At 43.6% G+C, this 19906-nt stretch overlaps 1 protein-coding gene across 6 annotated transcripts in view; it reads right to left on the bottom strand.

Moving 5' to 3' along the window:
* TENM4 (teneurin transmembrane protein 4) overlaps positions 1–19906 on the bottom strand; it is a 615630-nt gene that overhangs the window by 105282 nt on the left and 490442 nt on the right. For 4 of the 6 annotated variants that reach the window (XM_087756918.1, XM_087756912.1, XM_087756914.1 and 1 more), the window contains 2 exons: positions 19695–19721; positions 11940–12086 (listed from right to left, as the gene is read on the bottom strand). In XM_087756918.1, coding sequence (XP_087613044.1) covers positions 11940–12086; positions 19695–19721 — 174 coding nt within the window. The remainder of the gene's footprint in view (positions 1–11939; positions 12087–19694; positions 19722–19906) is intronic. The other 2 variants (XM_087756915.1, XM_087756916.1) reach the window with 1 other exon arrangement.

Genomic DNA, 19906 nt, shown 5'->3' with positions numbered 1-19906 from the left:
GTGTAAAGCCATGAAATAAATACCTTTTGTGATCTCAGAGTTACCAGGGGGTGAATCAAATCCCTGCCTCTGTGAAAAGGGAGCTATTGGCAAGATACTGCCACATCTGGTAAATAATACTATCAATGGGTTGCATCTTTCACTAAGAATCATGTAATCATAGACTAAGTAAGATTGGATGGGACCTCTGGAGGTCACCTTGTAAGTTCCGTCTCGTTCCCTTCAGAGAGGGACAGACATGAAGGAGAATCAACAGGACTCAGCAAAAAAATGTTCCTTTTCTGCCATTTATGATAAAGCAGCTCCAATATATTCAGCTAACATTATTTTTTAGGGGACCAAGTCCACTTTGATCAGATAATCCGCACTCTGTATATCACCAGACAGCAAGTTTTACTTTGGGATTACTGCATCTAGCTCATTTCTTGTAGGTGGAGGTGGAACACTGTTTTTTGAAAGGTGCTCTATCTCATTTTAAAGATTGAATATCCAGCAATCCCAGAGTGAGCTCTTCCAAATGCTACCTTAGACCGTAAACTCTTTGGGAGCAGAGACTCTCTTTTTATTTTCTGTTCACAAAACATCTGAAGTGCCAGCACAACCCAATGAAATAGCCACAATTCTCATTAAAGATTTGTATCTGCAATGTCTTTTCAGCCTGTTCTCCATGCAAGCGTTGCTTCATGGAAGGGACTAAACTCTAAAGCTGTCACCTGTGCCTTCTTGGAGCAGAACCTTGGTCTAGCAAGCATGACACTTGCTTAATACCAGCTGGAAAACACCTGGTGTTAACTGACTTTAAACACTTACCGTAGTAATTGGGACAGCTACATTAGATAATGACAATAGATCTGAATGCTGACCTTATTCAGGAGTTTCACGAGATCATAGAATCACAGAATCGTTAAGGTTGGAAAAGATCCTTAAGATCATCGAGTCCAACTGTTAACCTATCACTGCCAAGTCCATCACTAAACCATGTCCTCGAGCACCACGTCTACACAGCTTTTAAATACCTCCAGGGATGGGGACTCAACCACTTCCTTGGGCAGCCTGTTCCAATGCCTGACAGCCCTTTCAGGGAAGAATTTTTTCCTAACATCCAACCTAAACCTGTCCTGGCGCAGCTTGAGGCCGTTCCTTCTCGTCCCGTCGCTTATTACTGGGGAGAAGAGACCGACCCCCCCCGGCTCCAGCCTCCTTTCAGGCAGTTGCAGAGAGCGATGAGGGCTCCCCTCAGCCTCCTCTTCTCCAGGCTGAGCCCCCCCAGCTCCCCCAGCCGCTCCTCCCCAGCCTTGGGCTCCAGCCCCTGCCCCAGCCTCGCTGCCCTGCTCTGGCCACGCTCCAGCCCCTCCATGGCCGCCTTGGGGTGAGGGGCCCAGCGCTGAGCACAGCATTCGAGGGGCGGCCTCACCAGTGCCCAGCACAGGGGCACTGTCACCTCCCTGCTCCTGCTGGCCACACTATTCCTGATACAAGCCAGGATGCCATTGGCCTTCTTGGCCATCTGGGCACACCGCCGGCTCATATTCAGATACGCAATATCATAACCGCCTTCCACAAACAATCACCTGGACACGAAACTTAAGATGACCTAAAATTACTTGGCTTTCAAACACTGCTTGCGACCCATCACTTTCTGAAAATTTTGCCCTTTATGATGTTTAAATAGCATGCAAAAAAATACAGCCACCCAAACCAACCAGAAGTTCTGAAAATCTGGAGCTACAGGAGTCAATGTGGAGGACTCAGCGCTGTGTCTCACTTTCTCTGCACATCGGAGCTTCAGGTGGGCTGGAGGAGCACTGTCTCATGCTCTCTGGTATTTACCACACAAGGAGTTGCAGGATCCAAGCCGAAAGTAATTTTCTTCTCAAGAAAAAAAAAAACAAACAAACTGAACCTGTTCCAGGTGTGGTATGATAGAAACAAAGATGATATGGTAAGCACCACAGCTGCCAGGCGGTTGGCTAAATGGGACACGCTCCTTCCCTCTCAAGCATGCAAGACGGGGCAGGCGCTGAGTAACTAAAGGAGTTTTGTGACTGTCTTCCTTGCCTGTAAGCCTTCACGTCCAGACTCTCTGGCTTCCCTGAAAGCCTCCTTTGCTAGGAATGGATTAAGATCCTAAGGCACACAACCAGCCACTAACTGATAGGAAAAACTGCGTGCCTATTGAACACCACTGCTTATTAGGAGAGGCAGATCTTTTGGCTTACTTCTAAACTACGATGAGATGAGCGTGACATATTCCCTCCCCAGAACAAAAACTAATTGTCATGTTCACAGCCACTAATATCCTGCAAAATAATTACTCTTTGGCAGCAATGGGGCTACTGTCCCTCCATTCCTTGGGTTGCTGCTGCCCTCGCTGGCTGCAAAGTGCTCACAAATCCCACAGCAGCCGCATTCTTCTGTCAAGCCTCATGCAGTCTAGCTTCCAAGTCCCTCACCCACCACGATGCAGCGCCAACAAGGTGTCAAGGATTCGAGTTTTGTACAGAAGCAAAGGGCTGGTTTTGAGAGACTGCTTCTGCAGTAAACAAGATCAGCCGAGAGCTAATAAAATTTCAAATTAGCTGTGACTTTTCATGGCCCCACAATTGCGTTGGCTGATTTAATGGGCAGTGTCTTAGCTCGCTGAGATTGAATAATTGAGCATTTCTACAGAGTTATGGATGCTGCAACAAAAATCCGTCATGCTAACATCAACAACCGAATGCAAATAACCTTCAGCCAGAGGTGTTATTATGTGTTTAAGCAGACTCTGACAGGTGCTGCATGTCAAGTGTCGGGCTGGAACAGGCAGGCCACAGGTAGGGACGGACCTGTTTGCAGGCAGAGAGCATCCTGGGGACCGTGATGCACATCAGGAGCCCCGGCCACACTGGCAGCCAGGAGGAGGTGAGCCTAAGGAGCCACCTTATTAGGGTAAATCTGGGAGAGCATACGTGACAAACTCAAGGATTGCTCCTGCTGAAGACCATGAGACCTTTTGCCACTGACTGCAGCGGGAAGAGCCTCTGGGAGAGACTGTACTAGGCAAAGCAAAACTAGAAAGAAAAATAACAATAAAAACCCATGGTCTTTCAGGAGTAAATTTCATTGCCAACAAAAGCATAAAATGCACTGATTATACAAATAATTGCGTCTCCCACCTCATCCAGTTATTATCTTTCCTTTCTGTGCCATTCACCAAGCAACATTATCACTTTTTGTGGGGACACTGTCTGTCTTGTCCTGTGATGCTTTTGGACATATTACTGGGAGAGTTTGGATGGGGAGGCTTAAAATACAGATGCTCAGAGATAAAGCTATCAAAGTGTTACTCTTACCCTTGAGCACGTCAGATTTTACCCTTCCAGCTCTCATCTAAACTCAGGTAACACCAAGACTAAAGGAATGGCTCAGTACTTCTGCACAAAACACAAGTTATTGTTCATGTGAATGTTTGTGCTGATGAAACTTTACAGCAGTAATGATGTTCTGCCCTGAGTTGAGGACCGACACTCAATTTACTTCAGTTGGATTTGGGGAATAAATAGGTTTTACTCCAGTGCTTTGCAGAGAACAATTTTACCTATTCAACAAAAGAGTTGTAGCTTTTGGCCCCACTGTAAGGAATCAAAGGGAAACAAAACACATACGTAAGGAACAATAGCAATGTTACTGTCAGCCCCCTGTGATTATGTTAGCTATTAATGTTCTCTTCGCTCTTTCTATCCCACCTGCTCTGTTTGGATTTTGCCTGAGTAAGGTTCTCCCTGGTTATATCCTGACTAAATTAGGTTGCTGGCTGCCTGTGAAAGGAATTGCCCTCACATCTTTCTCTAAGTGCTCACCACATGTTTGCAAGTTCACAATAATATAGTCATATGTAATAGTAATCATGTCGTTGAATTACAGCACTCCTTGGGCTCTAGTGCAGAAGCAGAGCTCTGCAGTGCTAGTCACTACAGAAATACTCTGCAAAAGGTCCATCCTAGTCCACAGCTACATTCTTGTTTAACAAAACATCTGAGAAGAAAAAGAAGGGAAGAGGAAGGAGGAAATGACAGAAAACACATGATAATCACCACTAGCTGGGCATAAACCAGAGCTATAACAATGTGTTTAGAGTCCACAAGTTCACAGCATCGCCCAACTCATCATTGCTCTGGAGGATGCAGTTGATGCAGCTGGCTTCATGGGTTTCTTCCTTTCTCCAGGCAGGCTTTTAACAAAGGGACTTACACATTGCACGACCAGCAAAGCAGCACAGAAACCAGGCAATCTATGTTTGGAGTGATATTCATGAAGCTGAGCAAGACATGTACGTGAGGGCCCGTCCCAGCAGCGGAGAGACTGACAGGCAGACAGTGCAGTAAGTATGGGTTGCTTAACCTGATCAATGGTCATGCAATACCATACCCGAAACCTTTCAAAAGTGGTTCCTCTGAGAAAAAGGGACTCAGAGCTTAGAAATTTTTTGTGGGAGCAATGGGTTCACACCCTCAGCAGCTGAGATATCCTTGTCACCAAGGTCTCTCTCTTTCCTGGCAAGTGCTGCAAGTGTTAAGCTACTGCTGAAAAGTTCACCCGCACTTATTCTGTTGGCTGAATCCAAGGCAATTAAAGCAATCATCTGAGCACAGCTTGGAAAGGAGGCTGTAGCGAGGTGGGGGTCGGTCTCTTCTCCCAAGTAACAAGTGATAGGATGAGAGGAAACGGCCTCAAGCTGCGCCAGGGGAGGTTTAGGTTGGGTATTAGGAAAAACTTCTTCACCGAAAGGGCAGTCAGGCACTGGCACAGGCTGCCCAGGGAAGTGGTTGAGTCTCCATCCCTGGAGGTATTTAAAAGAGGGGTAGACGTGGTGCCTGAGGACATGCTTTAGTGGTAGACTTGGCAGTGCTGGGTTAACGGTTGGACTCGATGATCTTAAGGGTCTTTTCCAACCTTAACGATTCTATGATTCTATGATTCTATGAAAGTAATGTCAGACAACTCAGATATAGGCATGTTTCTCAAATCCTGGTCAAGAGAAAAGTGGCCACGCGCTCTATGCACCCTGGGCACACTCAGGGAAAAACCTTAGGTTTTTAAGTGGGTTTTCGGCCCTAAAGAGGAGGCAAGAGTTTGCCTCAGGTGCTAAAGCAGGTCTGGCAGAGCTTTCCTGAATTTCTCCTTTGAGCATTGGTGCCCAAACTCTGTTCAAGCACCTTTTCAAGTGCAGAAATACTTTGTGAAATGCGTGTCCAAGCCTGTCTTTTCTGAAGATGGTTCATGTCACCTTTTGTTACATCTTATATACCAGCAGTGCCTCCTTCCCATCAGTAACTTCCCTCATTTCAGCAGATAATGGTATGTTTCTTTCAACACAGAGGACACTTTCATGGTTTCTTTCCAAATCTATTAATCAAAGACATTTCATTAAGGACTAGTCAAAAGTACCAGGAACTCTCCCAACCTGTCAAGACAACCCACAGCTACTGCTAGACCCTCGGTTCACAACACATCATCCTCAGTAATGGCACAACCAACACCTGCTTCTGGATGCTGTAATGCCTGGGTTCACATCGCCCTCCCGGCAGCCCCAGCGCTAACAACCGGCAGCGGGTGATACTGAGGTGTTACTGCCCAACACAGAATCAGTAAAGAGCTGAAACCTGAAAATGTGAACTGGTCATTTTGTTCTCTTACTTGAAGAAAGGTTGATTAACAGTCATCATAAAACAGAGGAAGAGAAGCTGGGTGTTTTATAACACATTATACCAGCCAGCCAATCTTTTCAGGTACAGCAGACTTTCTCATCTTTTTAGCAGTGCTTTCTGGTTCCTCCAAGATGACCCTATTGTTTGACTGGATCTGTCTGTGATGGTAAATGCTAATTTATGATGGCTGTTTTCCCAGGTGTGTTCAGATCTCAACACTTCCCTTCATAAATGTAGCTAGCACATTAATGCATCATTTTTTATGGTTTCGAGGAAGCAGACAGCTCCCACACCATGCCCAGGAGACAATCTTCTTGTGCTATAAAAGCCTTGCAGGCATGAAGTAAAGGTTCATAACAGTGTGCAAAAAGAAAAAATAACCTGAAAGCACCCCACCACCTTGTTGGCAGCTCGAGTGTTTGCAAAGACAAAGGTTTGTGTTCTGGGGTTCTCCTGGATTCTTTACAATTCCCTTTACAACGCTGCCGCTACCTTCAGGTGTAACCCTACGTACTGGCAAAGAGCAATGCAGGCTCTTGCCAGTTCCCTAACGCGTTATTTGGTATGTGGTGGACAGATGGTGGACACATGGGTGTTAAGAAGGCCCGTGTGCAGAGCCAAAATTTCTCTTGCCAAATAATTTGAAATGCTGCTGTCCCAAAGCATTAGACAAGTCTCCACCTTACTACAAGCACTACCTGACCCTTGAACGGGGCAAGCAAGACACGAAGCATTACTCTGTGGGGTTGCACCAAGGGGCTATGGTACAGTTAAACAAACAGCATTGGTTTGCCTCAGATAACTCATTCCTGAATTACATCGTCCCTGAAGTGAGAGTTGGTTTCTAGTGGCAGCAATAACTAATACTCAAGGCTGCATGGAAAGGCAAAAATCCCGTGTGCAGCAGCTTGGTGGCACTGACCCGCTCACTGCTGGGGGGTTTGAAGACCAAGGCAACTTTTAGTTGCTCTGGCCCAGGAGGACAGAGGGAAGGATAGCATAAGGATTGCTCCCCTGGGAGCTCTTGGGCAGCATCTGGTGGAGCTGAAGTTGCAAAGGCAAAACGGGGCCACATGTATACTGGAACCCTGTTCATGCTAGGCTAAATGCATTGCATGTAGCTGTCACAAATGAGACATAAACCAAGGGGCAGAAGCTTCGCTACTACAATTCTTCCAGAAAAAGAGAAGAGGATGGTTTATTTTCTTCACTCTCAAAGGAAGGTTGTTGACTGGGTGACATGTAAGAAAAATGAAGTTGCTATATTTCTATGCAATGGTGTGCAATATACGTTAGGATAGGCCAGCATTATTTGACTGGGAAGATTATCTATCTACCTGTCTCTTTTTTCATCTGTCTATCTATCTATTTAAATTACCCTGCAGTAATCACTAACACAAGCCTTTGGAAGTGTTTAAATTGGGAAGAGGCAGCAGAGAACAGCAGACAACTGAACATCAACCTCTAATGAATATAAAGGGTTATCTAATACTAGGAACATTTATATTCCAGACATATTTTTCGTCTGAGAAAAACTCTTGCCTTTCCCAAGTAAAGTAGAGTCACTTTGGGCAGAGCTCAGCAGCTGTTTAGCAACTGGAATTGTTCAAAGCAGGAAAAGAAGGATGCGGTCAGTTCCACTTCCCGGAGAACCAGCAAGCTTTACCCTATCTGGAAGACTTCGCTACTCTGGAAAAGCCCAAAACTAACAAAGGCCCTCAAGTGAAGTTACTGTGTTGATCAGACAGAACTTTTAGACCAAAAGAGCAATTTAGTTTAATATCTATAATCGTCTCATGGTTTCAGACAGTGGGGTGTATCCAGACAATGACAGGGTGAATTGGCCAACTCTTTGGTGCTCAAGATGGAGGGAGTCCTACAGTTAGATGATTTCTCCAGAACAAAGATGGTTAACGCAGCTTTGCTGCCCAATAGCATATCTGTGAGATTGTGAAGAATATCCTCTCCTCTTCCCCTCCATTTTTCCTGTACACTCTGCTCCTGATGGAGGAGTCTACAAATGCAACGGAGCCCGTATTTAGCCTATGGCATATCAGCCTGTTCTCAATGCTTTGTCAAATGCCATTAACTCCACTTCTAGGACTTGTCACAGAAGATAATTTCCTTGATCTTTTAAACCTTCAGACTTCTTATTCTTCGAGCACATGACAGAGCACTCAATGTGGGGTGAGACATGACTACTCTCAGGTAGTGAGTGTTTGCAGCCATGAATTAGAGAGGTTATTTTCTGCCAAAGAGAGGCAAGAACCACTTTTCTCAGCTTGTTTTAAGGAAACGCCTCCCATTTGTTGTAATACAGGTAGCCTCTTAGGTCAAATGTGCAAAATCCTAGCCTTTTACCCAGATTGTTAAAGCTCTGTCACTGCACGGTTTTCCCTTGACTGATACTGGATGATAGCCTGCTCTCAGTTACTTGCTACAACTCCTTTCAAGTTGACAGGCTCTGTGTTTTGTTTAAAAGTGTAAATAAAGCAGTCCTGGGTGTGAAACCTAAGTGCCAGCTTTGACAAATGACACTTGTGTGTGGAGGGGGGACTGCTCTCCAAGACACCTTTTTTCTAACCTGAACCGAGATTACATTTCATCGAGTTTCTCTCTGAGTGACTTCTGCTTAGCTTGTTATTGTTTATCTGAACAGCCTCCAGATTTAAGAGGCAAACACGCCCTGTAATTTGGTACCCGTCTCCCTCAGGGTATGATTAGTCTGGGATCTGATGAAAAAGATTCTGACTTCAGCTCCCATTATCCCGAGGAATTTCCGGCTGCAGGGACCTTGATTAGCAGACACACGATAGCACAGTGTGGGAATCAGCTTCTGATGAGCTCAGGCAGGGTGAAGCCCCCCCCCGTAGCATGGTGTCTCAGCTTCAAGAGATGCTGCTCTGAGCAGAAAGTGACTCGACGGGCAGTGGTCACCAACCAAAAGTAGGCACCTACGAGGTGATATCTGACATAGCTCCGAAAGATGATGCCCTAAATCTATTTCTCCCCGCTGATGGTACCCACTCAGATGTTTGACTCCTAAAGCTTCATGAAAGGACTCCATTGCCTACATTCATGTGCATATGAAGACAAATTCAGCAATAGTCCTGAAATCCTTTACGGCAAACAGCTGTGTCCAGCTCTGGGGAGGACGGGAAGGACATGGACATGGACCTGTTGGAGAGGGTCCAGAGGAGGCCACAAAAATGATCAGAGGGATGGAGCACCTCTGCTGTGAGGACAGGCTGAGAGAGCTGGGGTTGTTCAGCCTGGAGAAGAGAAGGCTGCGGGGAGACCTTGTTGCGGCCTTTCAATACTTAAAGGGGGCTTATAAGAAAAGTGGGGACAGACTTTTTAGCAGGGCCAATAGCGATAGGACAAGGGTAACAGTTTTAAACTAAAAGAGGGGAGATTCAGACTAGATATAAGGAAGAAATGTTTTACAATGAGGGTGGTGAAACACTGGCACAGGTTGCCCAGAGAGGTGGTAGATGCCCCATCTTTGGAAACATTGAAGGCCAGGATGGATGGGGCTCTGAGCGCCCTGATCTGGTTGTAGATGTCCCTGCCAATTGCAAGGGGGGATGGACTAGATGGCCTTTAAAGGTCCCTTCCATCCCAAAGCATTCTATGATTCCATGATTCTATGATTCTATGAACAGTCAAATAAACCACCTTTCTCCAGCCCTGAGCATGCATCACTCCAGGAACTGCTAGGACTCCAAAAAAGGGAGAAGCCATAGTGTTCACACACATACTACATGCTCTTCAACAGGTTTTTCAGGCCTACATCTCTTCAGTGCTGTTCAAAGCACAGCAGTTTCCCAAGGTATGATGTTTGTGGTGACAAAGTGGCTGCATCGAATATGGGCTTCATTCTGCTTCCTAAACACAGGTGCCTAGTGTCATTTGACTTGCCTTTGGATATCTGAGAAATCCAAAGGCAGCTGTGACACATGAAACAAATATATATCCTCTACTAGAGATCCAAGTTACTGTGAAGGGGAAGCCAGAAGCCAGCTGGGGTACTCTAGGATGTCTCAGATGGTGCTGGACAAAAGGCAACAGACATTAAGTTGGAACATGGAAAATTATGATTAGATATTAGGAGAAAAACGTTTACTGTAAGGATGGTCATATGCTGGAGCAGGTTGCCCAGAGAGGTGGAATCTCTGTCCTTGGAGGTGTTCAAGAGTGACTGGACAGACTCCTGAGCAACCTGATGTAATCTGCTTTGAGGAGAGGGTTGAACTAGACAACTGCTGGAGGTCCCTTCCAACCTAAATTACTCTACAGATGTTCTTCAAATGTCTCCAGCCGTCTTGCTATAGGGATCAGCGTAACAACTAGGAAACAGGTCCAGAATTAGCCTTTACCAGTTCATGTAACCATATTCAAATCCCTGTGCTAAACAAGGAACTCAGGCTTCAAAGTAGAGTGCCTCACCACTGCTGATGCCCCTGCATCTCAGAGGTTGAAATTCTAGATTTGAGCCCATGAATACAGCACAAATGATCCATAAACATGTATAAAAATGAACTCAAAAAGGTAAATGTATACCTATTCCACTTTCCAGCTGAGGAGAGTCTTTAGCAGTAATGTAGCAAAACCAAAGGAATAGCACAGCGTATGACATGGATTATCTGTAAACTGTAATGCACACCATGTACATGTATTTTTTTAGTGTACCAAGAGTGAAGTCAACACTCATTTGTGGGCTCTGACACATGAATAAGCTGTCATATGGCAATATGTCACAACCTAACAGTTGATCTGCTCTAGCTGTGTACAGCACTGCTCCACACAAGTTCACCAAATGCAAGTTAGCAGTTGATGTGCACTAACTTGTAAACATGTCGATGCCTTTTGTCTCTCCTGTCTACATCTGCTGTCCTGCAGGCTAGCAAGGTAACAAACAGCTCGTTTCAAGGTGAGGGTAACCCAGTTACACGGTTAGCACCTTGAACCAGGAGACATGAGGAGATGGTGTTCCACCAACCTGCTCAGAACCTGGTCATGCTCTTTTTGATGTTATACAGATGTGGTCTACCTTGTATGTTAGGCTGGATTACTCCTTCTTCCTCTCTCTTTCTAAAAACTTCACAGGGTTTTTGTTGGTTATTTTTTCCATGGAAACTGGGATTATCCTTGGCTCTATTTAACATATTTTTACACTTCTGATGTGATGAACTTTATTGCTGCCCTGTGTCAGCTGTAAATAGGAAAGACGAGTGCAGTGATATTCAGTTTCATGTGAGGCAAAAAGCGACCTTTGTTTTATAGTGTGTACTCTTTGTATGATTTCCAATTTTTTCCATCTTTTCTAAAGGGATAATTTGGTCCATTTGCCATGCCAGATGTGCAGAAGTATTTTAAATATTCAATCAGAATCCCAGTTGCTGTGAAGCAGATAATCACAGTCTTGGCTTGGCTATTTTTATTTTTTTGTAACTGTACTGTTCTTGTGAATATGATAAAACAGAGGCTTGCAAAATGCAGTCTCCACTTCACAGTCTGGGTCCTGGCCCAGACTTGTGGTTTACAAAGCCTTTTGCTGAGTGACAACAAAACAAATTATGCAGTCTCCCTTATGCCTTAAATTTAATATCTCATCTCCTGCCCTCTAATTCAAACCTTCACACTGCACCAGGGTTTCCTTTGTAATGAGATAACTCTGAATATTAAGTTTGCATTACGCAGGGCTATTATTCACATGCCTGACATCATTACATATGGAACTGTAATCAATAAAACATGGTTTGAGAGGGATTGGATGGCTTGTGGGCATGAGGATCAGTCACCGAAGCCTCAAAGTTTCTGCAAAGCATCCATCCCAAGTCAGTAGTGACCTACCAGAGAGCCTTGATGAAAACCTCAGGCAGTGAGGCCAAAGTTCGAACAGTCGGGGCGTTTGCTGTCTGAGGTGGTCCCATCGTGTCACCGCTGAGCCACCCGGCTGGGGTGGAGTGATAGGACGAGTGCATAGTCTCTGCCTGCTCTCTGGTATATGGACTTGATTTGAGGATAAATAAACCTCCCTCTTCAGCCCTGGCACCGCAAGTCCAAATCCATTTCATTTGAATTCAAATCCACTCTGGCTGAGTCAGCCTGGCAGACTTCGCTGTCTGTTCTCCACCAGCTGTCAAAAAACAATCTGCCCTGCAGAATCAAGCCCAGCTGACTGTTCACTGTGCAAGGTTTATAGGCTCTGCGAAGCCTGACATACCACATGTGCTCATGTCCTACCTCCGTCGTTGTCTTTCCCATCGCCGCATGCCGTCTCCATGGAAGTATCGCAGCCCGCTCCTCTCCAGCCCAGCTGGCAGACACAGTGCCAGCCGTTCATGTCCAGAGTACATCTGCCATTGCCGTTACACAAGCCAGGGCATCCCTCTGCAAGGCAAACAGCCACACATTCAAATGCACTGGAAAGACAAAGCAACACAGCCTGGAAAGAGGCTAATTAAACAGCTTTTTCCCTTTGCCTTCAGTTTATTTTTCCACTCCCACTTGGTGTCTTCCCACCTGGAGTGAACCGTCCCAGTTCGGTACCAGGACGGTGGTGACCACTCAATGGGCTGCTGTCTCCCAGCCTCACTAACTGGATCGAGGGAATGGTGAGCTTCAGGGAGGCAATGAGATTTTCCTGCTTTGTTGGTTGTAAACCCCACCCTGCCCTCTGAGTCTCTCAAAGCCTTTGCTTTGTAAGACCAAGATTTGGAGTTACCTAAATTGCATGTGGGGTTAAAGTTCCTAACACCCAGCGGGACGAAGCAGCTGGCTTTCAGCAATACTGAGACCTCAGACTGGTAAGCAGTCAAAGCTGGCTGGAAAGGGAAGGCAATTCCTATGTTAGAAAATATTTGGAGAACACCTAATTTCTCTGCTGTAGTCATTTTGGGTGGGATTCATCTCATCCGGTTACAATTCATCTATAACAGAGATACCTTCAATTCTCTCTGTAGTCAGCAGAGAAAAAGACTGTCCCATGGCATAAATCCCTCCGTGTGCGTTAGATGCCCACACCGATGAGCTGAAGCATGCTCTGGAAACACTTGTTTCTCCCCAGTGACTACAGAGAGCCCAGCACAGAGGCAGGCGTTTCTTATATAGGCGATAAAACTTAGGGAGGATGAACACTAAGCTCCCAGTCTGCTCACTAGGGTTTGATTTTCTCATCTGATGACCTCTTGCCGAGATTTCCATCCTTTTTCCCCCCATCCAAGAAAATAGTAGAGTAATTTCCACAGTAAGCAGCAGTGTGAGGGAGGCTGCTTAGCTTATCAAGTTCTGGGGGCTTTTTACCTGCAGAGCTCAAAAATCTTTACTGAGAAGCAGTCAGAAATGTAAGCCACATTTTACAGCTTAGGAAACTGAAGTACAAGGGACTGAAGTGACTGTCAAGGTCACTCAGCAGGACTGATTATACCAGGAACACAATTCAGTCTTCCTGAGCCCTGTTTTAAGGCCCTCTCTATTTATACGTGCGTTGTGCAATCCTGCCACATAGTTTGAATTTCTTCAGGCTCTCAGCTTTGCAAGACAGGTTTGTTTGTGAAACTGTGCAAACAACACAGACTTATCCTGTCCTAAAGGGTTACAACATGATGGCAAAGAGGTGTGCATCCTTGCAACACCTGGTTGACCGCGTGATGCATGAGGGTAGATGCATGTGCTCTACAGCACGTAGAGCGCACCACGTCATCGCGAGCCCTGCGCTGGGGAAATGTCGTTCAGAAATGCCTTTGAACTAAAGAATCGTTTCATGGTGAACTTAACATCTTTTCTAGGATTGTTTTGCTAACAAGCAACAGACTTACAGGACCAAATGGAAAAAGAAAAAAAGGTGGTAAGGAAAAGTCCTTCAAAAGGATCTTAAATAAATTTTTCATTTACAAACATTTTTTTTAATTTCAGTCTTTTAAAGTGTGTATTCGGGGAGGGGCACACAACATGTGTGTGTATGTATGAGCATGCTTGTGTGTGTGCGTATTTTGGTATTTATACACTATATTAGTATTTATATACTACAGAAGAGCTATTTATAGGCAAGGATACTTGAAATTCTCCATTTTAATGCCCTGTCTTTAGTTCTTACAACCGTGCCAAACTTTTAACCATTTAATCTGATTTTTTCCCGATCCTAGAGCTAATGTATTTGTTTATTCCCTTTCACTACAAGCTGAAGGCATTCAGCGGTTTTGGAGAATGAGAGAGGAAGAAGTGTACTACTTGTTAAAATAACCTGCTAAAATTACTTAGCTAGGTAGGTAATCCCACTTTGGAGTAAATGATAAATTCAGTTTGGATGGGACTATCCTGACGGTAGAGTTATGACTGTTTTCCCCTCTTTATAAATCTGCCTAAATTTGCCTAGATGAAAAACCTCTGCAGAAATCTCACTTTATGTGTGCTCTGCATGGCTCCATTAGAGCTTGGCTGGTGTGTCACCATTGAGCACACTTCATGTTTTTACTGCTTGGACTCTTTATAACCCATCCTAAAAAGTTCTTTTCTATCTGCAGTTGCAGAGGCTGAGCAGAAAACTCCTTGCAAAGGTGCTGTGGTGTTGACCTGGACAGGAGTGCAGTGAGCACCAAAGAGAGTTGAGTGATGAGAAGTTGAAGGCACTGCTGTAAAAGGATGAGAGAAGAAGGGTTGGATACCACTAGATCTTTAACCTAACAAGTAGTGTTTAATTCCTGCAGCAGACTCTTATTTTCTGCAGTGGGAAGAAGATAGGTTTTAGAAGTTTTTGCTGGGAGCTAAAACCAAAAAGTCTCCTGAGTTTGGTTCCGAACCATCTAGGAACAGGTCCAAATCCTGGAAACGGTTTAAGTTAGGCCTGTGAGGTTTCACATGATGAAAATTCAGAGGGAAAAGAGGGATTTCATTTTATTGTTTTTGTTTCAATTACGCTTTGCATTTCATAATCTTTGGAACAAAGATCTCAAGAGCAAAGATCTAACATTATTAGACAGAAAAGATACTGTAGTGACTGATCACTTGCTCTGAGACTGATAAAAGCAAATGATCTTCAAATGTCTCACATGAGGAGTGTCCAGCAAGTATAAGAAAAAAATAATATAATGGTAAAAATGAGGACCTCATACGGAGCTGCATGTGCTCTACTCTCCCAGGTTTAGGAAAGGGGGAATTTGGACCGGCAGCAAATGGCTGACATAATTGGGATGGGAGCACCTTCTGCATCTGAGGAAAGGAGAAGAGCTTGATTTGTCTACTCTAGCACAGCAAAGGCTGAAAAGACTATGATTGTTTTCCACAAATGCATGAAACAGATAAACAGCAAGAAAGGAAAACAGCTATTTAAGCTAAAGAGAATAATGCTGGCATAAGAACAAATGGACATAAACCAAGCATGAATAAATTCTGGCTGGAAATTAGAAAGAAAAAAAATCATTTGCAGGATCAAAGAAATAAAGTTTCGGAGTAGCCTCCCAGCATGAGTATTAAGGAGAAGAAGCCTCACTGATCTATGCATAGAGCTTGGTAAATTTGTATAAAAAGTTTTACACAATGTGGTTGCCCTTGACAGCAGAAGACTGGACTCTAACTGAGGAGACGCCTTTCAGTCCTATGTCTTTGAATTTTGTGTGCAATTCATTGTGTTTGAGACTATCTCAATGGACTTTCATGATTTCCGCTGAATCTTATTGGTCTGGACCCACAGAAACTAAGTCAAGCATCTCAGAAGGCAGACAGACAGAAAAGCATCAGTTGGGAGATGAGAGACAGAAGAGAGAGAGAATCTCGTGAGATTATGCCTTCCCAAAGTGTCTACTCCTCTTCCTTGACTATCAAGGGAACCCAGCATGACTAGCTGAGATATAAGCATCTATGCTTGTAGATACCTAAAGTGGGATAACTCCCACCTGTAATGTCAAACTCCATTGTTTTGGTATCTTTCAAGTCTAGAAAGCAAAATTGCCCCCTCCCATCAAGGAGAGAGTCAGCTCTGGTTCCTAATGAGATAAGACTCTTCCAAGGAGTCAGAAAGAACTGTTTCTTAATGAGATAAATTCTTCTTCACAGATTCATGGACATAAAAGTTTTCAGGTATTAACTACTACATTACAAGGTACAGGAAAATATTAGTGCTGTGAGGATTAAATTGTACCTCTCCTGTGTCACGGGTTTGGTAGGAGAGCAGACAGTTTTCAGGAGTAATGAGAAAGGAAACCATTAATAGAAAACAACGCAATTAAACAGCAGCTGTCAGAAGACTCGTAGCTTCAGAAAGTTAGAAGTTAACATGGATGTGTAGGCCAATGTATCTAGGAGAATGGACCTGTAAGTACTGCTATTTCTAAACTGGTTTACTGCATAAAGACTTGGCCATCACTAACACTAGAGACAGGAATGTACAATATTCCCCATTCCACAAACGGTGCACTTCAGAGCACTTGATGAAAAGACGAGACAAATAAACTTTATCCCTTCCTTTCCCCCATGCTGGGGAATAAAGCAAAAAGATCATCTTGTCTCCAAAGTGCTTCTGAATATCAACACAGCAGGATGGCTTAATCCTCACGGGTTTACACCACCATAATCTTGTAGCTCTGATTTCTCATAGCTAGAGTCACTAATGATCCATTATTCCTGTGTTCGTTAACTGTATTTGGGTGACTAAGAGAATTAAATATATGAATAGGGCTTTTTTTTTGGGGGGGGGGGGGGCAACCCCTTTATAGGAGTTTCCAACTGAAGCACATGAAAGCGCTGCTGAAAGATGATGATACTGTGGGACATTCACAAAGATGTCAGGTCTGCCATGCAAGAGACAGTGCAGATCAGGGAAGCAATATAAAAAGTGGACTCATTTTGAACAAAACAAGAAAAGGGTATCAGAGCCAAAGGGGACTGTCACCAGAGTAAGAAATTATCCTGCCATTTTAAGATTGTTGGTAAAATAATCTGTTCTTAATGATCTGTACAGTTAAGGCCTTCTCTAATTAGTCCAATTATAAACAATGTTCAATGGGATTTTTCTTTAAGCCAAGCCTCATTGCCACTTGAAATTGGACTTAAAAGATAAGGCTATTATCTTTCCTCCATTGTCAGTAGGAAAGCACTGATGGATGTTCTAGCAAGTCCCAATAGACAGTGGCTGAGCTCTGAAACAAGCAGGACATGGCTGAATGCAACATGTGAGGATGCAAACACCTGCAGCTTGAGAGAACAACGATCAGTAAGTGACCTGCAGAAGCTCTGTAGGACTGAAGGGGAGGAGCAAAGCACCAGCTGATCCCCGAAAACAATGAGAAAACCAGTAAAGTGTCCTGAAAAACACTCAACTACCACCATGATATTTTGTGATGGTGGGAATCCAGAAACCCTTAATCAGATGCATCCTGTAAAACGAAGATTAAAAAGTTACTTGTCAGAGCTCCTGTTGCTTATAACTGTACAAATGGGGGAACTGGCTGTGGTCAGACCTTGGGTTCTCACTGCTTCTCAGACTTCAGGAGCAGCCCAAAGAAGTCACCTTGCAGCCATCCCTGAATTCAAATGTTGTTCAGCATCTTTACATTTCAGACTAGCTATTTATATGCCTCACTACAGTGTTAATGCGGTTATTTTTTAAAAGACAGAATTGATAACCAACAATAGAAATTAATGACACTGATGTACCATCAGCTCTAATGGTATTCTGGATGGAGAAGCTCTCTAAAATCAACACCTCTGTAATAGCAGGCACCTCTTTTCATTTTAAGCATTACCAGTGTTAATTAGGCCTTCGTTTAGAAGACTCCACACCAATTCTAGTTAGAGCTTCTTGGTTTAATCATGCTGGTGTTTGCTATTGAAACTTGCCCTCCAATTTAGAAACAATTCTGCATCTTCTCTGACTTACTGGTTTATTGTAAAGCTGTAGGAAAGATTCAGCAGTAAATCAGGCTCACCCTTGACAACACAGGATTACTGGGAAGGGATTTCAACCAGAAAGATGTCAATAATTAAGAAAGCCAAAAGGGCATGAGTAATTTAGTTTTGAAAAATGCACAGCATGCAGTTAGCCAAGTAAAAAACATGTACTTTTAATGTTTCAGCTACTGCTAATCTTTCCAAAAGAGGCCATGCATGGTAAGAGACGATCTTTTATTCTTAGTATGTTGCTTAACCTATTACCCACTGAAATACTCACTAAATATAATGCATCTTTATTCTTGGGCATAAAGGTGAGTCAAAAGGGTATCCAGAGGAAAAAGTGACAGCTACAGAAGACCTAGTAAAAAAAAATGGGCCACTGAATGGGCAAATCAGTACTGAAGGTCCCTGGACCCAGGTTCTGCAGGTTGATTTCGCATCTGTTCTATCCCCTTGGTGCTTATCTGCTACCTTCTGATCCAACCTTGTTGACATGTTGGGATGAAAAGGAGTAGTGCTGGGGTTTTGAAGTGCAAAACACCGAGATGTGGAACATTAACAGGAGGTTCTGATCGCACTCTCTAGTGATGGCCCACATCTTCCTCTAAGGATGCCACCACTATTACTTCCTAAGGGCACAACAAGTGACCCTCTTCCCTTGATCTAAGAAGAAGAATATACTTTTTTCTCCTAATTTAAATGAAGTCAAGCGTGCTTTACTGATGCTAAGCAATGAGAGAAAACTAACTACCACTGAAAAATCCAGTGATCTATAAACAGGGGTCCAAGGGCAGCTATCAGTTGCTGCATTACACTGAAGACGAAAATCTCCTTATTTAAACTGTGGACATTTCCTTACTGTTAATATTTTTTTGTCTATTCAAAGTTTTTCCCTATTTGTGATTGTACCTGAACCTGCCTTTAAGCCTCAATGGAAACAAGAGAGAAACACTGGATTGTAAATTCATCCAGAGCAGTGAAGTCAGTAGGGCTACCGTGTTTCTTGTCACACCACGAGAGCCCTGTATGGCAGAGACTTCATTTTAACTGTTCACCGGACAAATATTTTGGCATACCTGTCCTTCTTCATCACCCTCTCACAGCTGCTATTTCTGATTGCTCACAACCTGAAAAGGAGGGTAATGCTATGGAAGAAACTAATTTGTTCAACCTGATTTTTTGGCTTGTTTAACCAGGAAACATATGATGCTGCGTGGTGTCAGTACTGTGTTGTTGTTAGTGTCAAATCAGCCATGTAGAAAGATATTTGTGTCCAACTCAATCATATTTATTGTCAGGTTGTTGTATTTAACTAGATGTGTGCTATTTCAATATTTTTAGAAAGCTAAGTGCATTGCGGAAATGTCTATGCCTATATAAAAGTCCTAGATTAATTTAGCTCATTGCTCTGATTAATAAACTGAGATTTTTTTAAGACAGCAGATTACCTCTATTCTGTAACAGTTCAGTTCCTTTTCTTCTTCGTTGAAGAAAGACCTGGGTCCTAGACTTGCTTTACATTTACAAATAGGAACGTGGGGTTGGATTTTGTTGTAGTATACATTAATGCAACATTACTAATTTCAGTAGATTTTTGCAGATTTATACAACCAGAGGATTTGAGGTCATAACATTTTTGTATTAAGAAAAAAAAAAAAAATCATTGCTCAAAGTTCCCATGTAAGACTTCGCAGTCATGGATCAAAAACATGAAGACTCCACACAGAAAGTGCACTCACCTGCTTATTACAAAATGGATCATAGACATTTAATTAAAACACATCACTGTACAGGGCTCCTGCTGTATTCACAGACACTTTTGTTTCCTCCTGACTTGCCTTACCTGAGTAGGAGGAGTGAGGATGAGAGATGGTCTGGAAGGGAAGGCAGGGAAAAGGGGACGGGTAGGAACACTGATACGATGTTAACACAGGGTCACAGCACTTACGGAGGTCTTTCCTGCCTAAATGACTGGAAAGTTCACCCTTCCAGACATTAGGGAGCACTTTGGTGACAATGAGGAAGAGATGCAACCTCAACACAGCATGTTCACGGTGCATTTTTTTAAAAGAAACACAAAGACAATAGGAAAAATAGGAAGGAAGAGCATACCTTTCACTACCTTATCCAGATAGTGAGCTTGGGAGATAAAAGACAGGACATTTAAGGTAGGATTGAATAAGTGCATTGCGGCTTACTACGAGACTGTGCAGGTGCTAGAAAGGCAAAGGAGAGTTCGCTGTGATATGAAAAGAAAAACCTTGATTATGAGGAGAGAAAAAAGGAAGAAGGATTGGAGCACAGCCCTCCTCAGTCAAAGAGCT

The sequence above is a fragment of the Nipponia nippon genome, unplaced genomic scaffold, assembly GCF_047370975.1.
Source record: "Nipponia nippon isolate SJK-2023a ecotype South Korea unplaced genomic scaffold, ASM4737097v1 scaffold_2, whole genome shotgun sequence".
In the NCBI taxonomy this organism is placed as follows: domain Eukaryota; kingdom Metazoa; phylum Chordata; class Aves; order Pelecaniformes; family Threskiornithidae; genus Nipponia; species Nipponia nippon.
This window is presented reverse-complemented; position numbering and strand designations above follow the sequence as displayed.